The sequence below is a fragment of the Gobio gobio genome (assembly GCF_949357685.1).
Source record: "Gobio gobio genome assembly, chromosome: 6".
In the NCBI taxonomy this organism is placed as follows: Eukaryota; Metazoa; Chordata; class Actinopteri; order Cypriniformes; family Gobionidae; genus Gobio; species Gobio gobio.
This window is the reverse complement of record NC_137102.1, coordinates 32,795,205-32,807,449: the sequence shown is the minus strand read 5'-3', so window position 1 is coordinate 32,807,449 and position 12,245 is coordinate 32,795,205. Positions and strand designations below refer to the sequence as shown.

At 39.2% G+C, this 12,245-nt stretch overlaps 1 protein-coding gene across 1 annotated transcript in view; it reads left to right on the top strand.

Annotated features, from left to right (window-relative positions):
* The window catches only part of serbp1b (SERPINE1 mRNA binding protein 1b), a 122,450-nt gene extending 114,643 nt beyond the window's left edge, over positions 1-7,807 (top strand). The window contains exon 9 of the mRNA XM_079819485.1: positions 6,460-7,807. Coding sequence (XP_079675611.1) covers positions 6,460-6,519 — 60 coding nt within the window. The 3' untranslated portion in view covers positions 6,520-7,807. The remainder of the gene's footprint in view (positions 1-6,459) is intronic.
* The last annotated feature ends 4,438 nt before the right edge of the window (positions 7,808-12,245 follow it).

Genomic DNA, 12,245 nt, shown 5'->3' with positions numbered 1-12,245 from the left:
TTCAATGCACTTTCAATGTTCCACCAGCTGCTGCATTTGTTATTTATTGTTAAAGCAGAGCTGCAGTAAAAGGTTTGATTTGTAATTTATTTTTTGGTAATTTATGTTAATGTTGATGACTTGTTCTTAAAAATAAAACTACTTTCCACATTTTTTTGTATTATGATCTTTTAATTTTTCTGAGAAATGCTTGGTTTTCACCGAACACGTAGTCATATCGTATTATCTCGATTTTCATGCCAGACATCTTGATATCGATACATGAAATTTTGTCCATATCGTTCAGCCCTAGTTCTCTGTGATTTTAGTCCCGTCACAATGTGCCATCTCGGTAATGATTACGGACAATGTCAGTAAAGATTACGGAGACTTTTACCTTCTGTAAAAAGGTCTGGAAAAATGACCTTGGGTAATACTTATCCCGTTCGAATAGACCCGCTGTAAAAATGTACGGTACAATTCCATCATTTCCTGTTTAAAAGTAGTTTTTGGCGCGTTTTGCAAGCATAGAGGCGTTTGAAGAAGCACTCGGTTGCGTTGTAGGTGGTGGGACAACTCTGTGGCAAACCTCCAGTATTTTCCGCATACCATTTAAAGCAAAAAGAAGATTGAAAGCACTTGTTAGAGGCACAACACTTCTCAATAAATCTGTTCCCAAATTGCGTGATTATGCACCATGGTCTCAAACTGCCTCTGAAACCAACGTTCTCCCCAAACCGAGATTAAACATAGCGTTTCCTCCCTGCTCCAGTTTCGCGTTTTTCTTGTTGGCGCCATGTTGTGTGTTTGCTCACGTGATAACAGGAAGCAACGTCATACGCACATGATGACAAGGAGGTTACTGTGGTGCGTAAAGCGAGTTACCCCTCCCACTTCTGTTAGTTTTACTGAGATGTCTTAACCCGTTCAAATTGGCCATTAATATTACAGACGTCCTGAGGTAAAATTACTTTACCCCCACCTCCTTATGTAAAAGTAATCCCATCCGAATAGGGCTTTTGACGAGATGACACAAATGTCCTTAAACGATAACTGCGACTATCAACATGCAATATTGTTTGCAAAATAAGCCGAGACTAAAATGTACTTTAAAAAAAAATTCTGGAACGAAATCACTTTTTTATTGGGGGGAAAAAGAGGAATGTTCGAGCGTTCATGCTTGCGGTTGCCAGATTTCAATAATTTAGATCCCTCAATCTTTGTGCTTTTCTCTCAAAAGAACACGTATTCTATCCGCTGTTTTACTTGCCCCTTGTGCTGTTTGTGCGAGTAAATCTGCCATCTAACGTTCTCGGTGATGAACTGCAATAAATCCAAGCTCTCGATAAATCTCTTGACTATTTGCGATTTGTGTTTTCTGAATAACTGAACTTACACAACCTCTGTGTGACAATACTAAGTCTTTTTTTGCTGTTGTTTTAACCAAAAAAACATTAAAGTAATGTGGAATTTCACTATTTAAAATTGAGAAGTTTCTTAATTTTCTATTAGGCCTAGGGCTGTGACGGTATGGGATTTTTGTCTTACTGCGGCGAAGAAGCAAATAATCTTGCAGTTTGCGGTTAACCACACACCCCCGCCCCCCAAACAACTAAAGACGCGATCAAGAACGCATGTAGCTTGTAAATAACAATATAAATGAATAATTATAAAGCAGTTTTCTTTATTAAAACAGCAAATTAACATTAATATTAAATTGTAAATATTAATAATTAACTATTAATTAGGCTAAACTTAAACAACCTTTTTTAAAATGCAATATAAAAGAGCTAGCCTAGTAAATGTTCGGCTGTTGGGGCGCTTAAGTGAATCAACAAGTCCTGCTGCTTTATTTTTCGGTCTTCATGTTTCGTGACAGGAAAACCAACATGTTCACTTAGTCTGGTTTCAGCGAGGATCTTAACAAAGTGAAAATGTTGCCAGCCGCACTGAATATAGACTCCGCGGGAGTGCTCGTAGCACATAGTCATATATTTTCTGGTAAATTTCGTCCTATGCAAAATGTATTTATTTCTACACCATGCCACTACCTCCTTTTCGCGACCAGTGCAATGTTCACATCAATTTGTATTTTGTAGCCTATATTATGCTCTTATTCTCAATTTCTTTATTTTTTATTTAATGTGTATTTTTGCCTTCTGTTGTGTTGTATCTGAAGCTGCTATAACAAGCGAATTTCTCCAGCTCGGGATCAATAAAGTCTTATCTTAACTTGATCATGTAAATGGGCAGCAGAAATTCAGTGCATTGATTGGCATTTCCATACAAGTTTTGAAATTTCGTTATTTCGTTTCGTGTTTGCCTTAAAAAAAATCGAATTATTAACATAGGCCGGATAGACATATTAACAACAATAATATGAAATAACATTTATATAACTTTTGTTTTTTTCGATATCTTGAGTTTAATTGGAATTATGGAACAGTTTTTGTCATCGTTTGCAACCCATTTTTTGTAGAATAAATTATTCAAAGTTTCAACAAGTTGCATTTGGACGAGTGTGTTTATATCCACGGACTGTTACCTGAAAAACAATGTCTAAACAAAGTTTAGCACAACTCATCAGAACTAAGCAATGTTAGGGCAGGTTGAGCTCGACTTGTTTTTTCTGCAGCCTTCTCTTCTTTTCTCAACGGTAGCCTACGGAATGGCTCCATTTCTTCAACCAAATAGCGAGTCATGAATAATGTCATCTGGTGCTAGCGCCGTCAACTATTGCCTAAACCACATATGAGAAGGATCGCTACTTGCAATTAGGGCTGCAGCTATCGATTCTTTTTGTAATCGATTAATCTAGCACTTACTCGATCGATTAATCGGATAAAAAATTCTGTTTTTAAACAACCAAAACAAATAATGCATAACGAAAATGAAGAGGAAAAGCTATTTAATTTATTAATATGCACAACAGGTTTCATGCTGTAATCTAGCCCTGACATCAAAGTAAATATCTTTTATGTAGATTTCTACACCTACCATTAGGCTACTAACAAATAATATATCATTTCTGGGGTGAGCCTATTTGCTATGGTAACCTAGCAACCTGTGTGTGTGTGTGTGCGTGTGCGTGAGGCTTCATTGCAGTTTGGTACAGCAGAAATACATACATTCATTTTCAATAGAACGCTGCATTTGGCTTGCATCAATTGCATTGCGGTGCATTTTAGGTGAAGCATCCGTTCGAAAAATCGTGTCCCGGTGTATACAGTGAATGCTGAAATTGTTGCGTGGCTACATAAGTTTAAGCATATGTGATGCATTGCCACGATTGGTCTGACTGGCGCGAGAGAGAGGAGGGTGCATGCGTGTGTGTGTTACTGATTTTCTACTATTAAAGTTGTAATTTTTCCAACAAATGCAAAAAGTGCATTTCTTTGTGATTTTTAAATACTTGAAGGAAACGGTTCACTTTCAGCAGTTATTGTCTATGTATGGGGCAGATTTATGTTTGTTGTACATCAGATACAGATACATTAACACAGTAGTAGACCTACATTACATTTATTTGGATGCATTAATGAGAGCGTGATTGTGTGTGTGAATTACTCATATCGTCTCTATTAATTATGAAGCTGTGGTTTGTACTTACTTCAAAGGTATTCAAATGTATGCCTATAACGGTTGAGTTGAGTTTCTAAGCTACTTTAATGACTTTACTTTAGTCACAGGACGGCGTTGACACTGCGTTTCTGCGCTGCACTCTGCGCGCGATCTTCACGTGAAAAGAGGTCTGCCTTTAGGGCGCGCGCGTTGTCAGAGACGTGACACGGCTCAACTCTCCGTGTCACAGAAAAAAGCTGAGCACTGAACGGATAAGTTTTCCGTATTGTTGTTTTTGAATAGTGCACCATCGCTTCAATGTTCAAACTGGCAAGGCTTTAAAAGCATTTACTTGACAAACTTTATAAGGACGAAAGTGAAAGCGATCTGGCGTGTGTGTGTGTGTGTGTGTGTGCGCGTGCGCGTGCGCGTGCGTGTGCGTGTGCGTGTGCGTGTGCGTGTGTGTGTGTGTGTGTGTGTGTGTGTGTGTGTGTGTGTGTGTGAGAGAGAGAGAGAGATATTCTGGCCATCAAGAATCTAAACTTAATTCAAAATGTATCACGCGCTATGGTGTGCTTCCTGAACATTTAACAGCGGTCCGTGTGAATCAGATCCCTGCGCGTCATTGGAATTTAACGAGGCTTCGAGGCAGAATTTTTGTAATCGAGTTAACTCGATGAATCGTTTCAGCCCTACTTGCAATTAAAATCTAACTCCAACTCTTTACGTTATACTTTTGTCTTTTATGCCTGTGTTTGTGTGCATTTACTTTAACACTATCTGTAAACATCACACGTAGCCTAGGGATGCTCATTCGGTTAATTTTCCCGACCGACAACCGCTGCTCATTATCCTATTAACCGTTAGCTGAAAAGAATTGGCATTAAATAAATATACAATTAATGAATGTCTGTGACCTGTTAAAAAGACGGGTGTGTTTTACTGTGCAAACAGCAGCATAGGCTACAGAACAGATCAACAACAACAGAACCTGGATTCACATTATTCACATTGGTGGTGGTTGAGGAGAATCCCCCTTCTATATGTAAAGCGCTTTGAGTGCCTAGAAAAGCGCTATATAAATGTAACAAATTATTATTAATTATTAAATTATTATTATCATATGTTCACGCACATTCAGCGTTTCTGACAACAAATAAAAAAAATTGAATAAAATATAAATAAAAAGCATAAAATAAATAGGCCTACACCAAATATTTTTCACTTTAATAATTACCAAATTAAGATGACAAAACAAAAATACATTGAATCCGTTTGAAGCTTTGAAGAACCGGAATTGTTTTTTTCTGTCAAATAAAAATAGCAGGCCTACCCCAATCCACACCTTGTATGTTTTTTATTTTTTTAAAGTAACATGTCTAAGTGATGGGTTAGTCTGGAGCACAGCCTGTTGACAGTTAGACCCGCAGCAGAAAACACCCTCTCAAGCCTTGCTTTCGTCTGGCTCCGCAGCGCGAGCCTCCGCTGACTGCGCAGCGTGCGCCTTCTCCGAAAAAAATCTCGGTCAAAAACGGTCAATATGAGTATCCCTAATCACAAATACGGAAACCTAGCAGTTAATTAATAATAGGCTAATCAGACACACAAACAAAATAAATCCCCCATATGTTTAATGGACTGTCCCTCCCTTGCTCAGAAAGGTTTTTTCTCCAGAAGCCCTTGAACATATAGGGCTCACGGAAGACCGTAAATTATAAGCAATGATTATTGTGTTTATAGTTCATATCAAACACCATAATATGGTGGATAATATGGATATATTATATGCACTCCTGTAACTTTCACCACAGCAAAAAAAAAAAATTGCGGTGATGACCTCACACCGCGGTAGACATCTCATTACCGCCATATTGCGGTGATGCAGTTATCATCACACCCCTAATTAGGCCTATATGATAAATAGCCTATAATAAATAAACTAGATGAGGTAAAATAAACCATGTATGATTCGACATTCTCTTGATTTGTGCTTATCGCTGAAAGTGCAACAATACATAAATGACAACATTCATTGTGATTTATAATTGAGAAAAATAATCGGCTTTATCAATGCAGCATGACAAAGATGTGACTAAGTTTTCATTGAAGAAAACTAGACTAAAATGCTCAGACATTTAGTCTAAAACTTGACTAATCAAAAACAGGACAAGGTTGACTAAATATGATAACTAAAAGGCACATTGAACACAAGACTAATAAAAAAAAAGCTGATGAAATTAACACTACTTGGAAGCCAAATTAGATTAATATCACAGGCCTGAACAACCAGTAACCAGACATGACAACTTTTGTTGGCCATCGTCACTCATTGAACTGAGATTGTGTTGTGCGGCTGTAGCTCCGTGTGAGAGAGATCTTTCTCTTTTCTGCATTGTGATTTGCAAAAATGCATCAGAGACAAATGGTTTAATATTATCTAAGTTAGAAAGGGCTGGCAAGATGAAGTCTATATAGCATTAATAAATAGTAAGTGTGTTTTCTTAATTTCTCCAGTACCGACAGCAGAACCGATAGTGCCGGAGCTCATCAATTCTGCAGTCTTTCGTAATTTTGCACCGGGGCTCATTTAATACCAGGTTTCGGTACCCATCCCTAATCATACAACACTTCCAGAGAGATTTAAACAAGTCCAACAAGCAACAGGTGTCTGTCATGAAAACCCTGTCTCAAACACACACACACACAGCCTAAGCCGTGACCTCACAGACTTTAGAAAGTCGAATGCTTGTGTAATTCAGTGTTTTATATTTCCCAGATTTCACTAATTTAGTAGGTGTTCGATTTACATTGCATGCAGGAAAAAGAGCAGTACATGTACTACTTTTAATAAATGATTGTTTCTCCTTATTGGCCTTACTTCTGTGTAGTCCTGAAGTCTGTTGCTTTTGAATTCGACAGGGTGGAGGTGTTTCTGTTCCTAATGTGGATGACCCCGAGGCTTTTCCGGCCCTGGCTTAAACCTCAGCTCCGCCACCTAACCTTCTTCCAGGCTCCCCTCCTCTTTGACGCTTGCATGCTTATGGATCGTTCGACCATAGAAACCGGAAAATAGAAATACATGAGACTGTCATCCATACATACACTGAGAACTGACTTTTACCTGCGGAAAAAAACACAAAAAGGACTTCTTGTTACACTGAAGCAAATTATGGGTAGAGGTTTTGTATTTAGAGACATGATAGCAGGGATGTTCATACAGTATTTTTTTCCCTTTTTTCCAGAGATTATGCATTCGCCATAAATATTTTTTTATTGCTGCTTGAATGTATGCATTTTCAAGATAGAAGTTAAAGTGTGTTGTGAACGCTTAAGCTTCCCTCGGGACACTGCGGTGTCTGTGTGTAATTGAGTACACTCACTCTCTCAATGGCTTTACCAAAAGCAGATCTTTTTTTCTCTCTCTCCACTAAGTGAGAACACAAGACTTGTAGTGATGATTTTACTATTAACATATACATGAGTAATGTATATTGACTATTTTAAATGTTTTGAAAGAAAGCTCTAAGGTCAAGCTACCCTCCTGTTATTTGGAATTGTTTTTCTTGACCGGTAGCAAGAAGCAAATGCGTCGTCTTGATCTTGCTTTGGTGTTTTGTCGTCCTCTGCTGGACCTGTGATATTAGTATGCATAGTTGTTTTTGTTCCTCAGAGAAATTACTTCCTCGTCTTGTTAAATCACCCAGGGCTTAATGTAGATCCAGGCTGGTCCTTAAGTCATAAAAGTTCATGTCTTAGAAACCTTAGGACCACTTTTGGAAGAACTGTATACATGCGTGATTTGTTGTGCGTGTGTATGAGAGAAAGATGACCTGTTTTATTTCATCTGCCATATGTTTATTTTCCTGAGCTTGGATGGTAAGTTTCAGCAAGTCATGTTCTTAACATGAGGTTTTATTGACTTTTTAGTGAGTTTTCTCTAGCTAAGGTTATTGAAATATCTTGCACTTAGATTTTTGGTGACATTTGAAATATAGCTACTAAGCACGTGGTCTATTTGCATCAGTACCATTTGTTTTGTTTTTATTCCTTCTGTGATCTTTGCTGTGTTTTTATTTTTAATTATTACTATGATGGCACTACTGCTTGCATTTTCTGAAAAATGTATAATTCAGGGTGGGACAACAGTGTGCTGCAAAAGAAAAGTTGGAACCAGCTTCTTATGTATGTGAAATAGCAAGACCTCCAAGTGTGATGGCCGATGTACTCTGTATTCGTAGGAGGGACAATAAAATGGAAGACGACACTATATTTGAGTCCATGCTTCCAGTTTGTTAATGCTTTTCTTTTGTCTTTCCTTCACCCCTCCCTGTTATCTGCTTGTCTGGTACCAAAAATATCTGCAAATATCTGCAGGATCAATTGATCAGTATCAATAGTAAAAAAAAAAAAAAAAGTAATTACAGTTCCTTATGAAAATGTTAACCAAAGCCAGTTAACCAATAGGGTATGTTGAATAATAGTTTGTTTCTTTGCCTGTCTTTGAAGTGCACAATGCCTCCTGCCATTTAAAGTCTGTTTAGTAAAGCGATGCTATTCTGCTGCTTTTGGTTGGTTTTCTTGTTTGAATTGGCAGTGCACTACGTCTGCCAATTACATCAAGCCACATTGCCACTTAAAGCTTTAGGCTTCAACCTGTCAGAGAGTTGCCACCATGATTGATAAAAAATGTGCTTCAGTTCTGGTAATTTAAAAATCATTTCATCCAGAAATTTTTCATTTAACCTCAAAATGATCTCAAAGTAAAAAGCGGTGCTAAAGATTTTGTGGGGGCTGTGCTTGAAAATGAAATCTTAAAGGAATTGTTCACCAAAATGTTTTAATTATCCCATAATTAAAGTAATAAAAAGTAAAATATCTAGTTTCCACCAGACCGCCTTCCATATTCAACTTACGACGCCAGTTTCACTAGGTTGAATATGGAAGGCGGTCTGCCGAAAGCTAGATATTTTACTTTTTAAAGTGTTAAATATGGATACTTTTCTTACAAAAATCCATTGATTCGCTTCAGAAGGCCTTTATTAACCCTCTGGAGCCGTGTGAAGCACGTTTATAATGGATGGGTGCAGTTTTTTGAGCTTCAAATTTTGGGCTGCCATTATAAAGCTTGGAAGAGCCAGGATATTTTTTTATATAATTTAGATTGTATTCGTCAAAAAAAACAAAAAGTCATATACACCTAGGATGGCTGAGGATGAGTAAATCATGGGGTAATTTTCATTTTTGGGTGAACTATCCCTTTAATTCAATTGATTTTGAAAGTCTGACAGTAATCAGTGTAACCCTATCTGGTTTAAATGTTTGAAAATGATGAACAGTTTAGAAAAGTAATCAAAAAGTAATAATTTACATTAATAAAGTATTTGAAATAGTTACACTACTTAATACATTTTAAATAGGGTAACTTGTAATCTGTAACCTATTACATTTCCAAAGTAACCTTCCCAACACTGCCAGTACCATATTCTAAATAACCCTTTTCTTTAAAAATTTGAAGAATGACTTGAAGTTTGGGTTTTCTTAGCAGTATTATACACACTTCACATTCACAATTAATTTTTTTAGTAGTGTTTCATCCAGAAATACTTTTCCATAGTTTAGCACCCAACTGCATTAAACTAGCGCTCTGTAGAGAAGTTTGTCCGTTTAGGGCTACTGTAGAAACATGGCGCAAAATGGTGATTTCACAGTAAGGGGACCCGTGACATATGTCGATAGAAATGGCTCATTCTAAGGTAATAAAAACATAACAGTACATTAAGTTCTTTATACTCCACTGAAAACATAGTTATGTATATTATATTGCCTTTCTTTCAATAGATCCTCATAAATACTACACACTGAACCTTTAAATCAACAATAAAATGTTTTTATATAGTTTGCAGACTTAACATTTTGTAGATATGTTGTTTGAGTGCAGTGAGTTCTAAAACACTGTACGCAGCATATGTGTGTCTTTATCAGTCAGGGTGTGGCAGTTAAACAGTGACACATCTTGAAAGCACTGGGACTGGTTGCGAGGTATTGCTGTCAGGCAGAGGCAGCTCTATTTTACCCCATCCTAAGCAGATGGTAACACTGTCAAATATCCATCCAAGGGAATAGCAGATGGGAAGCTGGTGGAGGACGTCCCAGAGGAGCTGCATAGCAACAAGGAGAGGTGTTTGAGGAGGTCTAAATGGCCGGGTGGTCAACAGAACCTGCACTAAACCACGGCACACCTATCACAATGGATTGCAATCTGGATAGCTTGCTATCTTGGCCAAGTAGCACCAGCATGGTTGGGATAGTCACCTGTAGATTTAGTGTTTTGGATGCTACCAGAGGCCTTCTTGCTTGTATGACTTCTGTGTAGGCCTGAAGTCTGTTGCTTTTGAATTTGACAGCGTGGAGGTGTTCCCAAATGTGGATGACCCCAAGGTTTTTCCAGCTCTGGCTAAAACCTCCGCAACCTAACCTTCTTCCAGGTTCCCCTCTTTGACTCTTGCATGCTTGGATCATTTGACCATAGAAACCGGAAAAGAGATATACACTATATTGTCAAAAGTATTGGGATACCTCTCCAAATCATTGGATTCAGGTGTTCCAATTACTTCCATGGCCAAATATAAAATCAAGCACCTTGGCATACAGACTGCTTCTACAAACATTTGTGAAAGAATTGGTCGCTCTCAGGAGCTCAGTGAATTCAAGCGCGTCACCGTGATAGGTTGCCACCTGTGCAATAAGTCCATTTGTGAAATTTCCTCACGACTAAATATCCCATGGTCAACTGTTATTGGTATTCTAACAAAGTGAAAGCAATTGGGGACAACAGCAACTCAGCCACGAAGTGGTAGTCCACGTAAAATCACAGAGCGGGGTCGCACAATGCACACAAGTTTCCTCACTACTATATATTCTACGGTCAACTGTTAGTGGTATAATAAAGTGGAAGCATTTGGGAACAACAGCAATTCAGCCACAAAGTGGTAAGCCACGTAAAATCACAGAGCGGGGTCACAGTGCAGAAGTTGCCAACTTTCTGCAGAGTCAATAGCTACAGACCTCCAAACTTTGTGTGGCCTTCAGATTAGCTCAAGAACAGTGTGTAGAGAGCTTCATGGAATGGGTTTCCATGGCCGAGCAGTGCAATGCAATGCAAAGCAAAGCATGCCGCCACTGGACTCTAGAGCAGTGGAGACGTGTTCTCTGGAGTGACAAATCACGCTTCTCTGTGTGGCAAGCCGATGGACGGGTCTGGGTTTGGTGGTTGCCAAAAGAGCAGTACTTGCCTGACTGCATTGTGCCAAGTGTAATGTTTGGTGGAGGGGGGATTATGGTGTGGGGGATTATGGTTTTTCAGGGGTTGGGCTTGGCCCCTTAGTGAAATTAATTCTTAATGCTTCAGCATACCAAGACTTTTTGAACAATTTCATGCTGTCAACTTTGTGGGAACAGTTTGGGGGTGGCCCCTTGCTGTTCCAACATGACTGTGCACCAGTGCACAAAGCAAGGTCCATAAAGACATGGATGAGTGAGTTTGGTGTGGAGGAACTTGACTGGCCTGTACAAAGTCCTGACCTCAACCCGATAGAACACCTTTGGGATGATTTAGAGCGGAGACTGCAAGTCACAAATGCACTTCTGGAAGAATGGTAAAAAAATTTGAATAAACACACTCCTAAACCTTCTGGAAAGCCTTCCCAGAAGAGTTGAAGCTGTTATAGCTGCAAAGGGTGGGCCAACTCCATATTAAACCCTACGGTATAAGAATGGGATGTCATTAAAGTTCATGTGCATGTAAAGGCAGGCATCCTAAAACGTTTGGCAATATAGTGTACATGATACTCTCATCCATAAACAGTCAATAAACGCACAAAACAAATATTAACACAGCATACCTCGCTCCGTTTGCCAAAGGAGTACCAAACAGAATTAGGCATGAACCACTTCACGCCATGTGGACAAAATTAGTTGCTCTTCACTTTAACGTGAATACTGACTACCATACACTACTTCTTTTTAATGTAGTTACGCAAAGTTACATAAATACATTTAAAGTAGGCAATTTACAGATCACTGAGAACGACTCGGTTATTAACATAACCTCGGTTCCCTGAGAGTAGGGAACGAGTCTTGCGTTAGCATAACGCAGGGGGTACTCCGTATTTCCTCGAGACTGAAGTCAATTTTATCCTTAAGATTTTCCATGTAAAACGCAGTGTAGCTGCACAGTACACCTAGCAGAGCGCAGGTGCGCACTGATTGGCTGTGCTGCTGCAACTGCAGGCAACCTATGGCGAGGTGGCTGCGTGAGGGGAGCCAATGAGATGCCCTCTTTGTTCCCGCCCGCAAAGCTCACCTGAATTTGCATAGCGAGCCTATAAAAGGCCCTGCCTCGCCATAGGGACTCAGTTCATAAAATCGACTGAAGCGACGCACTGAGCTAGCACTAGCACGGCATGCTACGCAAGACTCGTTCCCTACTCTCAGGGAACCGAGGTTATGTTAATAACCGAGTCGTTCCCTTTCGAGAGAGTCACTCGTCTTGCATTAGCATAACGCAGGGGGACCAGTGTAAAACGCTGTGCGTGCAGATCTCCGTAGCCAAGGCTTAAGCCTTAACCGAATGGAGATAGTGAGCCCCTAAAAACCGACATAGTGGGTTTTCTAGGGGTTAATTGTGCATATGCTGGCCAGACATA